At 38.9% G+C, this 17,722-nt stretch overlaps 1 protein-coding gene across 3 annotated transcripts in view; it reads left to right on the forward strand.

Annotated features, from left to right (window-relative positions):
- Positions 1-14,097, forward strand: part of WFS1 (wolframin ER transmembrane glycoprotein) — a 35,611-nt gene extending 21,514 nt beyond the window's left edge. For all 3 annotated transcript variants that reach the window (XM_049797892.1, XM_049797891.1, XM_049797890.1), the window contains 6 exons: positions 333-415; positions 4,652-4,796; positions 5,620-5,790; positions 6,457-6,537; positions 10,382-10,527; positions 12,200-14,097. In XM_049797892.1, the coding sequence (XP_049653849.1) occupies positions 333-415; positions 4,652-4,796; positions 5,620-5,790; positions 6,457-6,537; positions 10,382-10,527; positions 12,200-14,008 (2,435 nt within the window). In that variant the 3' untranslated portion in view covers positions 14,009-14,097. The remainder of the gene's footprint in view (positions 1-332; positions 416-4,651; positions 4,797-5,619; positions 5,791-6,456; positions 6,538-10,381; positions 10,528-12,199) is intronic.
- The last annotated feature ends 3,625 nt before the right edge of the window (positions 14,098-17,722 follow it).

The raw sequence follows: 17,722 nt of genomic DNA on the forward strand, positions 1-17,722 counted from the left end.
TCCATACTGCGTGTTCCACATGTACTTATATTTATCGTAATGAATATTCTGCTATTGAGAAATGAATTCTGTGGAAGTAAATGAGAAACTGTAAATTGTATGTGTCATCCTGTGGCAGGTACCAAATAACAAGTAATGGTAATTACGCTGAAGTACAACACTGAGATGGAGTGTAAATGTTGTAATGAGTTCATTTCCACTGTTCTTGCAAAATACTTGTGTTGGATTTTTTAGATACAATCCTTTAATTCTTCAACCACATATAGCAGTGATTTATAAAATACTTTCAAATATTGCTAGTAAACAGTTTTCTTTATCAAATTAATTTATAGAGGGCATGAAGGAAGAACCTGAAGTGCTCTTTGAGGAGCTGCTTGAGAGGGCCAAAGCTGGAGAGCCAAAAGCACAAACAGAGGTAATTTTATATACTCTTTGTCCACTCTTGTTTGCTCTTAATTCCAAAACCAGCACTGCCTGCTGTAGAACTATTAATCTCTTCTTTAGTTGAACTGCATCTGTTTTGATCTTAAACTGTTCAAAGAAAGGTGATGCCAGATGGTTTCTCCGCCTTAAGAAATGCTGCTTACTTGGGAGTGTTACTGATTTCAGGTCCAACTCTTGAGTAAGCCTTTAGGATGCATATGAAAACAGGGAGGGTAGGCTGAGAGCATGGAGAAGGTACAGAACTACTTTTGCTTTTTTTTCTACAAACACGTGCCAAAGGGTTACTTGTGGAGGTGTGCAGATAGGGACTATTAAATGCTGTTGGTTCAGCACTGCACTATGTACAAAGATACCAGGACTCTTAGGTTGGACTCTGTGGAAGAAACTGCCATTGAGGTGCTTTAGCAGGAGCAGAGATTGGTTGATGTTTTGCTCTTATACCATTCCTCTGTTGAATTGGCACATTTTAGAAAAGAAACCCCTCCTTGTTTATTGAAATTAGCTATGTTTAGTTGTGTAATGGCAGATAAAATTGAATTAATAATGGCAGTCCTGTCCCTGTATGTGGTAGCACTTTAGGTGTCCCTTAGGTTTTAGAAAAATTATACCAGTTTTCCGCTGCATTCCGTTGGCTGGTGTATTGGTCTAGTATAAACAGCTTAAAATTGTTTAGAAGGGGTTTAATTTGTGTTTAACTTGGCTAGTGTTTAACTTGAGCATTCTTTTCCAGCTTCAGTTTTGATAGCAGAAGGGAGTGGTTATGGTCTCCTACGTGCTCATTGGCGGTTTGGGTTTTTCCCCAAGGATCACCACTCTTTTTGCAAATAAAAATAAAAGGTGGGGATGGGAAAGAAATCCTTTTAAAGCTGGTTAAAAAAATATGGCAATGTCAGGCTCACTCCCCACTCCATCTCAACTTGTTTGAGGGGCAGGCTGTCCTTGGAGTTGTAACCCGAGACAGTAACAAATTCCTCACCTTTGGAGCAGCTGATGGCTTTGTGGTGGATGAAGCCTCAGCTTTGAGAGGAATTGCTGCTGTAAAATCCACGTTTTGGCTCTACTCCTCCACACAAAAGAAAGCAAAGCCCATAAATATTCTTTCAGGATATAACTTCCAGTTGAGTAAGAAATACCTTATGTAATCTAAGCCTATGATGTGTGCATATGTATGTATATAAATAATAATTTTTTAACCTTCTCTGTTCATTCCACCTTCACTCCCTTCCTTTAGCTCTTTAACTGTGTACACTTTCTATTCCCACACAATAATAGGATTCTTGTAAAGAGATCCAGCATACAATTTTGCTTCAGTATGCGTTCAGGATGAATTGACTGCCTGAAAAGGAGCCCCAAATACAGTAATTTCTTTTCTATGCAATCAAATTTCTTCTGTCTTGTGGAGAGAGAATTAACTTCTAGTTTTTAAAACCCTAAAAAGATATATTTCTTCTCTATTGTTGAATACACCCCTTTAGAATCAGTTAGAAAAATCTGGGTTTATTTTTTACATTTGTAGGAGTACAAATGAGAAGCTGAGATGGCACTGTTGTGCTGTTTGCTAATAATTATGAAGTCAAACACAAGAAATCACTCGGTTCACTTGCTTGTTGTTATTACTATGAGTTTATTCAAAAATAACCCTGCAATGACTATGGAAATAAATGCACTCTGAGTGGCTGTCAACCTGCATTACCGTATCTTTATGTAGTTTCTTTATTGAGAAATAACTGTACAGCAATTATGTAAATGAGACACCCACAGCTGGAATTCTGTAATGGAGAAAAGGCAACTCTGTCTTTAACCAGAGGATCTCTGCAAGGGCGCTGCTTGAGATAACTGCCTTGGTTAGCAAAGCCTACAGGTGAGAGCAACCTTTGGAGAAGTACACTATGAAGACTGGTGTTAAGCATACCAACTATGACTTCGTTTCACAGGTTTAGTTTGTGGGAAAGACGTAACCCCTGACTGCTTAAATGACAAATCTGAGGTTAACACCTTTTCCCATCAGTTCTGCCTCCTGTGATTGCTGCAGGCCAGAACTTTGCAGCCATCTTTAGGTAGGAGCTTTGCTATGACAGTGAAAGGTGCCTGTTACACAGGGCTTATTCAGAGAAAGCTGGTAGACCTTCCAGTAGTATTTTGTGGAAAACCTGGTTGTTATGGGACTTGGAGGTGGTTTGGTTTTATTTTTTTTGCTACCAAAACTTTTAACATACACAAAAGCTTGTAATTTTATAATCAAAATAAAGAGAAAATATTTTCTCATTGCTCAGTTTTTGGGGGTGGGCTCTGTGGGTTTTTTTGGAGGAGGTAGATGTTTAAATCTTAATGTTAAACCTAAAAAATAAAAAATAAAAAAAATCCACCCCCCAAAAAAACCCAAAACATCTCCCCCAAAAAAACCCAAACAACAAAACAGACAAACAAATGCCAAACAATAAAAAAAAAAAAAATAAACCCACAGGCAAGCCAAAACCCACTTTATCATAAAACAGGTGTTGCGCTATCGTTTTGCTTGTACAGTAGCCTTGTGCAATGTGACTAATTCCAAGATATGCTAGACTTTTGCAATATGAGTTTCTATGTCCAAGAGATCCTTATAAACTTAAAAGAGCTTCATCATTAAGTGCTACTCTTCTTGAAGCTTTGCTCAAAATCTCAATGGCTATAAATACAAACATGTTCAAGAAACAGCTGTTCTTGTCAGAGGATGTTATTTACCATGTGACTTGTTCAAGCAATTGTTTTCTGAAAGAAATAGCTGAAGGTACATCTGCAGTTGGGTGATAAATTACCAGGCAATTGCTGAAATTTTTCTTTTTTTTTTTTTTTTTTGTTTTTGTCTCAAATACTCTATATCTGTGCACTTTCTGTTAAACTTTGGCATGACTTTGTAATCAATGTTTAGTTCCGTCTTTTGGATTACTTAGTCCAATTTTTTTTCTTATTTCTGTATGGTTTTGGATCACTTCACTGTATGTGCTATGGGTTTAATCACTAGGATTTCTACCCAATAACTATCTATGTAGAAGTTGTTGGAACATTCAGTTCCAACTGTTGAAAGGCTGGAGACCTAACCTTTACTGGAAGAAAAAGATCTTTTATTATATCAGTGTGTTTAATCTACATGGGAATAATGTGAATTATTAATATTTCAGAGGTATTTCTTTAGTCACCTTTTAGTGGTAATACCAAAGGCAAAGTTTTGGAGAAACTGTCAGACAGGTTTTTTTTCAGCGGATAATACTATGGACTTGTGGAGCTATACTCTTAAGGTATTGCATTAATTACTCCCAGAACGCAACTGATGTAACAGCAGGGAGAGAGGGAGTGCAGTGAGCCAAGCAGAAGCATTTCCCAGATTCTCTAGGCATGCAGATAAAATCTCCAGTAGTTTTGGCTAATTTCTGCCATTTCATATTTGTTGCTTTGTGGTATGATAAGCAGAAGTGTTTCATGGTATTGCCTAAATATATTTACTAGTATATTATTATATATTTCAGTTTTATAGAAGGAAGAAAAAAGGTGATTTTTTTTTTTTTTTTTTTTTTAATCTGTAAAACAGTAATATAGGGAACTGCTTGATAATTTCTGTAATCCTGAATAAGGAGGAATTTTACAGGCTTTCACTGAATTTGCTTGATGCTTAAGCAGTATTAGTTTCATTCCATTCAGTAATTAATTGTGAGTTTGCTTTCACCTTCAGTGGCTCAACTGCTATGAGTCAGGGATTTCACTGCTGAAGCCTCCTTCCTTGTCAAGGCCCTTTGTCAATAATTTCATCTGAATTTCTGAATGTCACTGGCACCAGGTTATTACATTTAATTTTTGTGTTTCTAAAATGAGGGTAGCGGTGTTGTCTGACCATTCTTATAGGAGTAAAAGGATTCAAGAAAACTTTCAGAATTCAAGAAAGCTTTTAACACTAGGAGCTTTACCTGATCCTGCTAGGTGCTCAATGATCCACAGCAACTAATTCATTGACCTGGCAAAATGTGTTGGGATTCCTTCTTGGTTCCAGTTCTGGAAACTGATCTTGCCCTGCAGAAGATCGACTTACAGCTATGTTCTTTAGTGCTAGGAGCAAATGTTTTGACCTTTTGTTCAAAGAGAATTTATTCTAGCTGGGTTCCAGGGGGTGGGAGGAAAGAGACAGAGTAGAGTATATTTCAGTAACTGAAGGAATTCTGTTCCCTACTTATTCTAGGTGGGGAAACACTTCTTAAGATTAGCAGAAGAGGAGGATGAAGAACTTAACAATTGTAGTGCGGTTGACTGGTTCATCCTTGCTGCTAAGCAAGGTCGAAGAGAAGCTGTCAAACTATTGCGTAGATGCCTGGCAGACAGAAGAGGTATGGGTTCTCTGAGACTTTTTGCTTGCACTTCCCACTTTATCTGAAATAATACTATATTCATTTTAATGCTGAAGAGAGGGGTTAAAATACGATGGGAATGTCCATGGCAAAATTATGTGAGTAGTTGCTGACAGCCTGTTCAAATAGGTAATTTAAAAAGCATTAATTACTGATACTGCTCATAAAAGCATTTATATTAATTAGTTGCTTGAATTCGTCCATGGAATTCATGCTTGTTCTTCCCCTCCCCACCTTTCATTGAAGCTTCTTTTCTGTGACTGTGAAGGTCGTATATAACCACACACTACCTACATGTCTGCTGTTGTTTCATTCTTTTGCCCCTCTCCAGCCTCTCTCCTAACTTTTCACTGTCTTCTCCCACTTTGAGATTCATGTCTTCCTTCATGCTACGCCCCATGCTTGGAATGGTCTCCTCTCATCTGCCAACTACCTGAACTCTTGCTTACAAGAAATAAACCCAAACAACTTGGATTAAATTCTTGCTGCCTTTTACATGTCACCCATACTTATGCGCGCCACCTTTTGCCTGAACTGCTATACTTCAAAAATTGAAGCAAGACATAAGGGTAATGTGTGTCTTGCCCAGTCTCTGAAGTACAGTTTAAACTTAAGTAATGTGATTTAGATTTTGATAAGCAATGGGCACAGAAGGGCATTTCAGTAATTTACTTAGGTGGTCAAAATGTGAATGAGACTTGAGAAGTTTCAGACTAAACTGAGGAAAATAAATTGTGGGGAAATCTTTCATTTCTGCATGGGTGCGGGATAATAGTATGTAATGTATTTTTCTTTTTTTGAGGCATCACTTCTGAGAATGAGCAAGAAGTGAAAAAGTTATCATCTGAGACTGACTTGGAGAGAGCTGTGAGGAAAGCTGCCTTAGTCATGTATTGGAAATTAAACCCAAAAAAGAAGAAGCAATTAGCAGTTTCTGAACTACTGGAAAATGTTGGGCAAGTTGACAATGAAGGTTTGTTTATGAACTAATTTATGGTATTGATAAAATACAGACTTACAGGCAGAATACAGCTAGAAACCTAAAGGGCTTTACAAACAATCAGGCATGACAACAGTAAATGTATGATCTACTTAAGAAAATGTAACAGTGTTAACGACCCTAACTCTTTTTCAATACCTGTTCTCTCTGGACCAATAAAGTTAGTTCATAAAGGCCCACCAACTCTTCCTGTAGGTTACGATTCAGTTAAGGACTCATAAGTGACCAAATATTAACAGTATCTTCATTCAACACTCGCTGTCCTTGGCAAATAAATCTTTTATGGCTTTGCTGTGTTTGATTTTTCTCCCCTACCTGCCCACCTTCCCCCCCAGCCCCACCTTAACAGTCATCCTAATGATATCTTACTAGATATTTCAGTTTACAAACCCAGTCTTCAAGACACCTGGCTCACTCTGCCATTACAGCTGTGTTAATGCTGTTCCCTATTCCAATAGAGTAATAGGAGTATAGAAAGCTATATAGCTACTTCTTACCTGTTTATATGTATGTTTGTCTTGCCCTGACTTTGAGGAAATACTGTTCTCCAGATATTGCAGCTTGAAGAACATTCCAGTTATTGTTTGATCACTTTAATTGACTGCTTTGACTTTCCATAAACTTCTGTTGTTGAACCAGATGGTGAGAAGCTACCTGGCCCAGTCCCAAAGTCGGTGCAGAAGCAGAGGAGAATGCTGGAGCGATTAGTGAGCAGTGAATGTGAGTGCATGCTGCTGCTTTCAGTCTTTGCCTGTGGTTTTGGTTTCTATTTTGGCTTGCTAAGCAATTCTGTGCTGCCAGAGTAAGAATGTGTAGCAAGCTTGGATTGCTATAAACTGCTAGTGTTTATTTATTATATGTGCAAGGTAAATAACTGATCTGCATGTGAACTCACAGAAGACATCACCATTACAGTCAACTTGTCAGTGATTAGTATAGGAAGAGGAGTTTGCATGCCATTTTGTTATTTTTATATTCTTGCCCTTTCAGCGCTTATAAGTCTATTCAGCAAAAAAAATTTTTGCACTTTCAATAATTTTTTTTTTTAGTTCTAAACTGTAGGAAGCTTTCTGATTATAATAAGGGAATTAATTACACAACCATTTAATGCAGATAGATCCCTCATTCTATTTGCCTTGCTTCTGTTTGCCATCCCCTTATAATTAATGTTTGTCTTTTCATATTGGTTCAAGAATTTATATAGGAAAGATGCACCAAGATATTTCTTTCATAACTGAGGAGCAGCTTAGTTCATGTAGTGGGGAGAATTAAACCACTCAACACACACATGGTCAGATTTGTAGACCCAAATCTGTAAGTTTTCTAAGGTATGGTGGGGTAGGGGGTTGGAATTGAAATAAAGTTCTCCCTAGCCTTGCATACCTAAGAAATGCTGATATGCTGCTGGGCCTTCAGGAGCAAAGTCAAATTGTAAAATTGAGAAAATTAAACAATGCAGCATGTGTAGTTTTTCAAGAACATTATCTAACATAAGGTTCACTTAATCAATGTCAGGAAAATCTCACTTTCTTGAAATGCAGTAGGTCGTATGAAATAGTTCACGTGCAATCTAGATCAGTTCTTGAAGAGCGCTTTTAAATGTAACAAAGCATATTACTTACTAATATATCTATAGTTGAGAATACGTTTAACTAAAGTGTCCTATGTGGATTAGTGAGCCAAATCTGGGGGTTGCAGATTTAAATTCCTTGAAAGATTAGATTTACATTTCATTAGGTCAGTTTGGCCTTTACCTGCAAGGATTGTGTTCATTACGTGGGTGACTTCTGAAAAGAACATTCCTAAGAAGAGTGGAGTATTTCAGTTTTACGTTAACTTTCACAGAAGTAGAAGAGGAGGAGGGACATGTGCCTGTGCATAGGAGTAGGGGAGTAGGTGACAGGAGAAACAGTATTTTGGAGACTGAGCTTCCGGGCCTATCAAAACTTCTGTGAGAGTAGGTCAGCTGTTCTTGTGACTCGTTTGACACTTCTGGAAAGCTGGAAGTAGCCCTTGAAGGATAAGGCTGTTGTGTTTCATTGTCCTGTCATGGTATTATAATGCAGATGTATCTGGGTTCATTTGAGCTATGTTGTATTATTGGTGCTTACCGAACGGCACTAGCATTCTTTCCATCCCTGAGGTGAACTGGCACGTGCTGCTAGAGCGTGAGTGCAAAGCAAGTGATTTTGTTCTGGATTCTTCAGTAATTCAAAGAGTGTCAGAAAAGGAACTGGCAATTTTATTTTTTTTTTTTAAAGGCTTAAATGGCAGATAAAATAACAGGAGAGTAAATGAACCTACATGTAAGCGTAGGAAGAAATTGATGTGCGTATTTTTCTTTTTCTACGGTGGATGGGGGAGGCAGGAGAATTTGTCATAACCAAATTGAAGACAAAAAAATCTATGAATAATAAAGTAGAATCTACAACACAGGCTCTTTATATCAATTTAAGAGACACCTAGGTAACAAAATACTAACAACATTTAAAAACGAAAAGTTTTCATCAAACGCTTAAAGTAGGAGTTAAGCTGTTACCTCTTCTCTAGAGAGTTTCTGTCTCTTCATGGATGAACAAGACAGCTGTTACTCTCCAGCATTTACTTCTCTAATCCACTGAGTTTCTTCATTTATCTTGCCAGCAGAAGATTCTTTCTTCAGTTGTAATACATTGCCAATACTTGGAAGATCATTTTTAAGCCAGATCTGTGTTTGCAGATCTCTGATCTGGGCTATCCTTAGTGGAGGTATGAACAGAAAATTAGACCTGACGCTGTCAATGGACAGTTGTTGCGTGCCTGAGAGTATACATGTTGTTACATTTGATAGGCCATCTATACATACTAAGTTAATAAATCCTTCCCTCTGAGGATGTCCCATGGTCCTGTAAAAGTGCTGTTAAGGAATTTTCATAAGGTTCTAAGCATGTCTGCTTGCTGATCCCACGCCAAAAAGACTATCTTACTATGGTATATTTTGTCCCAGTAAGACAAGAAATTTAGATGACATGTTTGGTATTAGGCTTGATTTGAACCCCTGCCAAAGACAGCTAAGGAGTCTCACTGATTTCTTTGTGCAAGCAATGTCATCTTACAGTCTGTGAATGATAAGAATAGTTAGCAAAAATAAATCCTTTCTTGTTTCTTGGGAGGCATGCCAGATGGTATTTTGTGGGACATACGGGTTCATGCAATGGGGGAGGGGAGGAGAAGAAAGTCCAAGCAAAAGGCAGTATGCAAGTTGTGAGATCAAAGCAAAAGTCGAATTGTAAGCTGCTGTTTTTCTATTTAATTCTTTTAACACCCCTCTTCCTGTAGCAGGTATCTTCACACAAATACTTTATTTTGTTCTGTATCTACAGTGTTTTCAATATTAAATACTTAAATATATAAAAAACTTCTATAAATGTAGCATTTTTGTGAAATTAAAAAAATTAATAGGCTCAAACCCAGTAATCCTCTGATTTTAAATTTAGTGAAACAGTTCAGTTTTCTGTCTCTTTAAAACCTTACACTAGTATTAAGCAGGCAAGCTTTCATATCTTTGTATCAGCTGACTAGCTAAACTTACTGTGTAGGAGGCATGTTACAGATTTTTGTCATTCAACAGTCTTTCATATCTACAGCAATGTCATTTGCTTTAGTGTATGGAAAAAAGTTGCTGTTAATTATCCCCTTTACAAACAACATCAAGCTTGTCTACCATAGAAACTAGCTAATCCTTGCTAATGTAAGCAGCTAGCTATGAAAAGAGTTGAAGTGTATAAATCATCTTCTGTCTTACAGCATCCCTAGAGTTTTCAGAAGTAACCTCTTGCCTCCTTTCTACTCAGAGGAGCAGATAAAGATCTTCCAGGGCAGAGGGATAAATTTTGTCTCTGTGTACAACTGAGCAAAGTATATTTTGTTGCTGGCTCTTTGTTTTAGATCATAGTTGATTATAGTTTGGGGGAGGCCCTTTGTATAGCCATGTAGCTTTTAAATTAATACACTATACATAATCTATATTTAGTCTTGTAGATATGAATAATTGGGTGTTTCCCATAATTACATGTCTGTAACTTCCAAACTCAGAAAAGTGACTGCTAAAAGCCAAATTGGAGGTTAGTTTTTCAGTTGATAATGAACAGATAAATCATTACTGTTCCTATGCAATTCTTTCTTTTCAATGTGGCTGTTTAAAGATTTCTCTCAAGCAGTTACCAAAGATATAATAGAATATGATTCAAAACTGTGTGACCTAATCCAGTCATCTTTTTTTGCTTGGAATACTTGCAGATAAGCTACATTCACTCACTCTGTTCCCCTACTTACCCGTATAATAAATTTAACCTGCTGGTCTGACAAGTTTTAGAGTAGTCATATATTGCTGGCACAAGCAGCTTGTTTTCAGCACAGATCTCAGAACAAGTTACAAAGTAAGCCAGTGTTATTGGTAGTTCAGTTTTTGAAGCCCGGAGTAGATCTTCTTTAATACCAGGGAAAAAAAATTAATATTCCAACTCATAATCAGTATAGTGTTGTAGTGATACTATTTACTCAAAGCCTTCATTGTATCTTTTAGCCAAAAAATTTATTGCTTTGGATGACTTTGTTGAAATTACCAAGAAGTACGCGAAGGGAATCATCCCATCTAACCTGATTATGCAGGAAGAGGAAGATGATGAATTGGCAGGGAAGACTCCTGAAGAGTTACCCCTGCGACTGAAGGTAAAAAGGCAATACTGAACAGGTTATGTTGAAGGGCTTTTAACTTAGGCATTTCAGACAAGGCAGAGGTGACGCTTGCACTTGACTCTCAAAGCTCACGTTTAGCCTATATAGATCAGTACAAGAATTGATGCTATAATTTTTTTTGGACTTGACTTCATATACATGTTTACAGTTTCATATATATGAGTCATATATTTAAGAGAAAGGGATAATGGTTTTCTCTGGAAGAGGGCAATCCACCTTCATTACATCTCAGTGAGGATTTAAATGTCCCTATCCTAACTGCCATATTTTTATTATAGATGTTATTATATGCTTCATATCTTTCTTATTTTAACAGGAGCAAGCAGGTGGGAAAAATTATCCATAGCCTTGAGGTGTGAAAAGGTTCTATTACAAAGGAATTCAAGAACAGTGTTAGTTGCTGTCAATGGTTTTCTATACTGATACTTCCCTAGGTAGTGAAAGAAGGGAAAATTAAGTCAACACTGGTATAAATTTCAAGAAAGGTAGGGGCTTTCCAGCTGCTGACATGAGAATTTTTCTTATAATTGTTGTCATTTTGTTGTCCATTATCATATGGTAGGGGTGAGGAGAAAAAAAAAAAAAGGGAGGGGGTTGTCTTTTCCTAGTCTTTTGAAAAACTAACATTCTGGAAGAAATGCATTTAGAAAGAAGAACAGGGATACCTTCACTAATAAATAGGCTTATACCCAAGTCATTGTGTTTGTTGCCCCAGCTCATCAAAATGCATAGATCTTCACTAAAGCATTCTTGGCCTTTCCCTTGAAGTAATTAATATAAAAGCGTAAGTTCTGGGAAAAACAGAAAAACTGGCTTTATGGGGGAAGGAGGATTGTTTGCAGTATCTAATGTGCAGATGCTAATATTTGAATATTTGTTTGAAAAACCCCATCCCTTTTTATTGATGCTATGTAAAGTGTGTGGTTGGCCATAGGAAGAGGATTTGATGCAGCAGTTCCTCTATTGTCTGTTGACTGTGTGGGACATAAGATAGGCAGAATTTTCAGATCCTGTACAGTTGCTGTTGTGGAGTTAAAAGAATAACTATAATTACTGCATGTTTAGGGAAAGGTATTTCTGCTGCTTACAAACCAGATTTTGACAGCTGCATCCCTAGGTGCTTGGGAAGAATTGTTTTAAAGATAAACCACAGCTGTAAAGAATTCCTGTAAGCGCATATGAATCATATGCGCTACTTCCTGTAGTGTATATGCATATCAGAATGTATAGCATAATCCTGGCAGAACAGTGGCAGAGTTAAGTGCTTTAAAGCTCCAGTACTCACAGCTTAAGTAATGACTTAAGATAGTACAGGACTGCAGCCATGTAGTTTATCTTCGGTATGAAGTTAGCAGAGCAGAATATTTGACTAGGAAGCCATTTAATTATATGTGTCAAAGGTAATGAAATATATCTTTCCTGAAATCAAAATCGCCTCTGAGCTTCATCTGACTGAATTAATCAAAATAGAGCTGCTAATCTCAGACAAAGTAATCTCATTTTAGTGGCAACATTTGTCTGAAATATAAATCTTTTCATGTCAGCTGAGGTTAGACAACTGACTGCTACTGCTTCAGCTAAGAATATCTGTGATGTAAAGATACAAAACCGCTCATAAATAAAATGCTTCTTTCTCTCTTTCCAGGTTGTAAAATATCCGCTTCATGCCATTATGGAAATTAAAGAATACCTTATAGACATTGCATCAAAGGCAGGAATGCATTGGCTGTCTACCATTGTTCCAACACACCATATCAATGCTCTCATCTTTTTCTTCATCATAAGTAATCTGACAATTGATTTTTTTGCCTTCATTATTCCATTAGTCATATTCTATTTGTCCTTCATTTCTATGGTGATTTGCACACTGAAAGTTTTTCAGGACAGTAAGGCTTGGGAAAACTTCCGCGCTTTGACTGACTTACTGCTTCGTTTTGAACCAAACCTAGATGTTGAGCAAGCTGAGGTGAACTTTGGATGGAATCACTTAGAGCCATACATTTATTTTTTAATGTCGGTATTCTTTGTCATTTTTTCCTTCCCTATAGCAAGCAAAGACTGTATACCATGCTCAGAGTTAGCTACCATCTCAGTTTTCTTCACAGTGACAAGTTACATGAGTTTAAGCACGTGTGCAGAACCTTACACACGAAGAGCATTAATGACTGAGATAGCAGCAGGTTGCTTATCCCTGTTGCAGGTATTACCTGGGAATTTTGGCTACTTGAAATTCTTAGGTAAAACCTTCTTTACTGTTCCTGTAGGCCATTTCTTTGTGATAAATGTAAGCATCCCATGCCTTCTGTTTTTGTACTTGTTCTATCTTTTCTTTAGAATGGCACAGCTACGGAATTTTAAAGGCACCTACTGCTACCTGGTCCCATATCTGGTCTGCTTTATGTGGTGTGAACTCTCTGTGGTCATTCTGCGAGAGTCCTCTGGCATTGGGCTTGTTCGTGCATCAGTCGGTTATTTTTTGTTTCTCTTTGCACTCCCAGTGCTAGGTGTAGGCATTGCGCTGATGTGTCTTATTCATTTCATTAAGTGGTTTGTGTCTCTGGAGCTCATGAAAATTGTAGTGACTCTGGTTTTGTGTACTGTTCCTTTGCTCTTCCGATGGTGGACGAAAGTTAACTTCTCTGTAGTTGAAATGGTTAAATCCCTCACACGAAGCTCAATTGTGAAACTCATTCTGGTGTGGATTACAGCTGTAGTGTTGTTCTGTTGGTTCTATGTGTATCGATCGGAGGGAATGAAAGTTTACAACTCTACCTTGACATGGAATCAGTATGCTTTTCTCTGTGGACCCCGGTCATGGAAGGAGACTAACATGGCTCGTACTCAGATTTTATGTAGTCACCTGGAAGGACACAGGGTGACATGGACTGGGCGGTTCAAATATGTACGCGTGACAGAAATCGACAACAGTGCAGAATCTGCAATAAATATGCTTCCACTTTTTATTGGCGATTGGATGAGATGCTTGTATGGTGAAACCTACCCTCTTTGTGACCCCAAAAATGTTACACTGGAGGAAGAAGAATTGTGTCGTCTCAAGTATTTGACAAAGCATAACTGCCACATGAAAATGTTTGATCGGTACAAATTTGAAATAACGGTGGGCATGCCTTTCAGTAGCAAAAATGGAACCAAGTCTATGGAGGAGGATGATATAACCAAAGATATTGTGCTGAAGGCAAGCAATGAGTTTAAAAAAGTGTTGTTGAACTTGAGGCAAGGAAGTATAATTGAATTCAGCACAATTCTGGAGGGTCGTCTTGGCAGTAAATGGCCTGTCTTTGAACTGAAAGCAATCACTTGCTTGAATTGCATGTCTAAACTCTTACCTGCAGGTAAGCATGTGAAAATAGAGCATGACTGGAGGAGCACAGTGCATAAAGCCATTAAATTCGCTTTTGATTTTTTCTTCTTCCCATTCCTGTCAGCAGCATAATGAGCTCTCATATTGGTTCAGTGGTATCTTCAGTGTACGCTGCATTTACACTACCAAAGGTTTGGCTTCTTAAAAGGTTAATAAATAAATAAATAAATAAATAAAAAATCAACAAACCACCTTGCTGTAGCAATGCTGAAAATGTATGCTAATGTAGAGCATTGGTTGAGTTTTGTAAGTGTACACGCTCTATCCTGACTTTAAACCCCGTATGACTGAAGTAATATATAGTAGTTTAATGTTACAAATGAATGCAGGAGATTGCTGCTGACTAAATTGCATGGAGACTATTTTGTCCAAAATGGATATATATTTGCCTGTGGTACGACACTAGATGCATTCACTTGCTCAATGTTAAAAGCACTTTAAATATTCACAATGTGCCCATTTGTATTTTCACAGGTATGATTTAGAATAGGTAGCTGACAATAGCTTAGGTTGCATATATTGCTTGTATTTATTTGGTGTTTTTTAGAAAAAAGTGATCTTAGAGTCAGTACCTGGTGGTGATATCTGTGTACAGAACTCATTGTTCCACTATTTGTCCAGAAGATAGTGACCTTAATGTTTTTTGAAAGGGCACACCATTCACACCCCAGTAAGGTTGTAAAAAGTCCTCAAGCTTCCATTTTGCATTAAATAACCTGTACAAAATATGCTATTTGTCCTGATTGGTTATGATAGCTACATCTGTGACACTAAGGTATAATCTATGCTGGTGGGGGAAGGACAAACACCAGAGAGTAAGTCTGGTATTTGGATGGTACCAGTAACTGTCAAGCCAAAGCAACTGAAAATAGTACCTAAATGTCTACAGTGGAAACTGAAATAAAATGTTTGTTTAATGATTTGTATTGTGCAAATAAACATAAAATACAAACTTGAATTAAACATGTACAACATTTGTTTCTTATGCTTTGACCTTGTGAGCAATTGTTTATGTTGCACTGATAATAGCTTTCACTGAAAAATACAATTTAGGATGTTTAAAATGTTCTGGTGTGAGATACTTCACGTAATTTGAAGCTATCAGTAAAATCAGAGTATGCCAGGTGAAGTTTTTGTAGCTGTGAAATCTACACATACTACTTACCCCTGTTTTCATTGTGTCTTGCCACCTTTTTTGACCACTGGATGACTGTACTTCACAGATACATCACACTGTTTCCCTGACTACTTGTGGTGGGTTGACCCTGGCTGGGCGCCAGGTGCCCACCAAAGCCGTTCTATCACTCCCCTCCTCAGCTGGACAGGGGAGAGAAAATGCAACAAAGGGCTTGTCCTTATCTTGACGCACAAGAGAGATCACTCACCAATTGCCCTCACGGGCAAAACAGACTCAGCTTGGAGAAAATTAACTCAATTTATTACAAATCAACCAGAGTAGGGTAATGAGAAACAAAACCAAATCTCCGAACACCTTCCCTCCACCCCTCCCTTCTTCCCGGGCACAACTTCACTCCCAGATTCTCTACCTCCCCCTCCCCCCACCCCAGCGGCACAGGGGGATGGGGAATGGGGTTCATCCCACGTTATTTCTGCCACTTCATCATCCTCGGGGGCAGGACTCCTCACACTTTTCGCCTGCTCCAGCGTGGGGTCCCTTCCATGGGACAGTCCTCCACGAACTTCTCCAACGTGGGTCCTTCCCACGGGCTGCAGTTCTTCACAAACTGCTCCAGCGTGGGTCCCTTCCAAGGCTGCAGCCCTTCAGGAGCACACTGCTCCAGTGTGGGTCTCCCACAGGGTCACAAGTCCTGCCAGAAAACCTGCTCCAGCGTGGGCTCCTCTCTCCGCTGGTCTGCAGGTCCTGCCAGGATCCTGCTCCAGCGTGGGCTTCCCACAGGGTCACAGCCTCCTTTGGGCATCCACCTGCTCTGGTGTGGGGTCCTCCCCGGGCTGCAGGTGGAGATCTGCTCCCCCGTGGAGCTCCCTGGGCTGCAGGGGGACAGCCTGCCTCACCATGGTCTTCCCCACGGGCTGCAGGGGAATCTCTGCTCCGGCACCTGGAGCACCTCCTCCCCCTCCTTCTGCACTGACCTGGGGGTCTGCAGGGCTGTTCCTCTCTCCTGTTCTCACTCCTATCTCTGGCTGCTATTTCTGTCTGGCCAGCAACTTTTTTTTTACTTCTTAAATATGTTATCACAAAGGTGTTACCACTGTCACTGATGGGCTGGGCCTTGGCCAGCAGCGGGTCCGTCTTGGAGCCGGCTGGCATTGGCTCTGTTGGACACAGGGGAAGCTTCCAGCAGCTTCTCACAGAAGCCATCCCTGTACCCTGCCCCACTACCAAAACTTTGCCACACAAATCCAATATACTACTGCACTGATCCTGCATTAGATTCTTTTTTGTCTTTGCAGATCAGTCATCACCAGGGGCAGGGAGATGTGTTGTCAGTGAAAACTCTTGATAGAGAAGGGGAAACTTTTGGGGAAAACGAGGCATTTGGCTGCACTCCAACTAGGAGCACCCTCTTGAATATCACCCTGGGCTGCAATTGGGAAGAAGCCAACGGCACCGCCAGGCGTGCTGCCCGGTTCCCAGGCAGTGAGCCAAGCCTGATCTTGCAGAGCAGAAGCCTCCACCATCCAAAGCCACGTAGTCGCGTTTGTGCCCATTAAAATCTGTGAAGTAGAATCATGTCTTCCGGGTGCTTCTAGTTTTGAAAACTGTCAGCCATCTCTCTGGTTCCACCTGGGGAAAATAAATGGTGGCAGGTGAATGCAAATCTTGTCATAGTTTCTCTTACCTGATCCCATTCTGGCTGGAAATAAGCCAAACTTAGCCCTTTTTCCTCCTTCTGTTAGAACATCCATAGGCTCTGTTTAAATATCTAAACATTCTTCCTGGGTCTGAAATTTAAGCACAAATTATTTTTTTGAAAAAAACTTTTTTTTCCTTTATATACACATAATTGTGAAAGTTCTATTCATGTTTGTCAGGAGAAAAAAAGGCAACAGTCTTGATATTCAGAACTAGTGTTAAAAATTCTTCTGTTTTTAGCTTTTACTTTTTACAAGGATGTCAATTTACTGACTTACTGTGGTGCATTTTGAAGAAGTTATTACAGATCCTGAAAAGGACAAATTGACTGAAGTCAGATGTGGGAATTCTTGCAAGAAGAGGGAGAGTATTTTAATGATTTCTTTGGAAAGAGCTGCTTTTTAAGACCAGACAAAAGGGTTAATCCAGGTACTTCAGTTCCCATCTGTAACATGATTATAATGGTTAACTCCAACAAGTCTGACACTTCTATTTCAGCCTTTTCTGAGGACATTATTAGGGGATATTGGCATATAATTGTTATTACATTTGCAAACAGAATTATTAGGTAAATACTCTAGTTCCTTGGAGGAGGGGAGCTCCCTCAAGGATATTGATACCAATATTGGTCAGATTCCAAGTTATACAATTCCCCTTTATGGACTTATACAAAAAACAACCCCTGAATTAGCTAGATCCTGGGAAAGATAATTCATGTGCTCTGAAGTGACAGGTTGATGGGGACAGTTGGATTTGTCAGCTGTTTCTTTCCAACAGAGATGGAAAGTTTTGAACACCAGCAGAGGAGGTCATTTTCCATATATTTTTAGCTCTTCCGTGTATCTGAAAGGGAAAGAGGAGGTAAATTTGACTTCAAGACCTTTAAATAATGCCCTTTAATGCTTGTTCTCAAGTGTTCCTTCTTGATGCTTTTATATTTTTATGGAAAA

Source organism: Accipiter gentilis, chromosome 3, assembly GCF_929443795.1.
Source record: "Accipiter gentilis chromosome 3, bAccGen1.1, whole genome shotgun sequence".
In the NCBI taxonomy this organism is placed as follows: Eukaryota; Metazoa; Chordata; class Aves; order Accipitriformes; family Accipitridae; genus Astur; species Astur gentilis.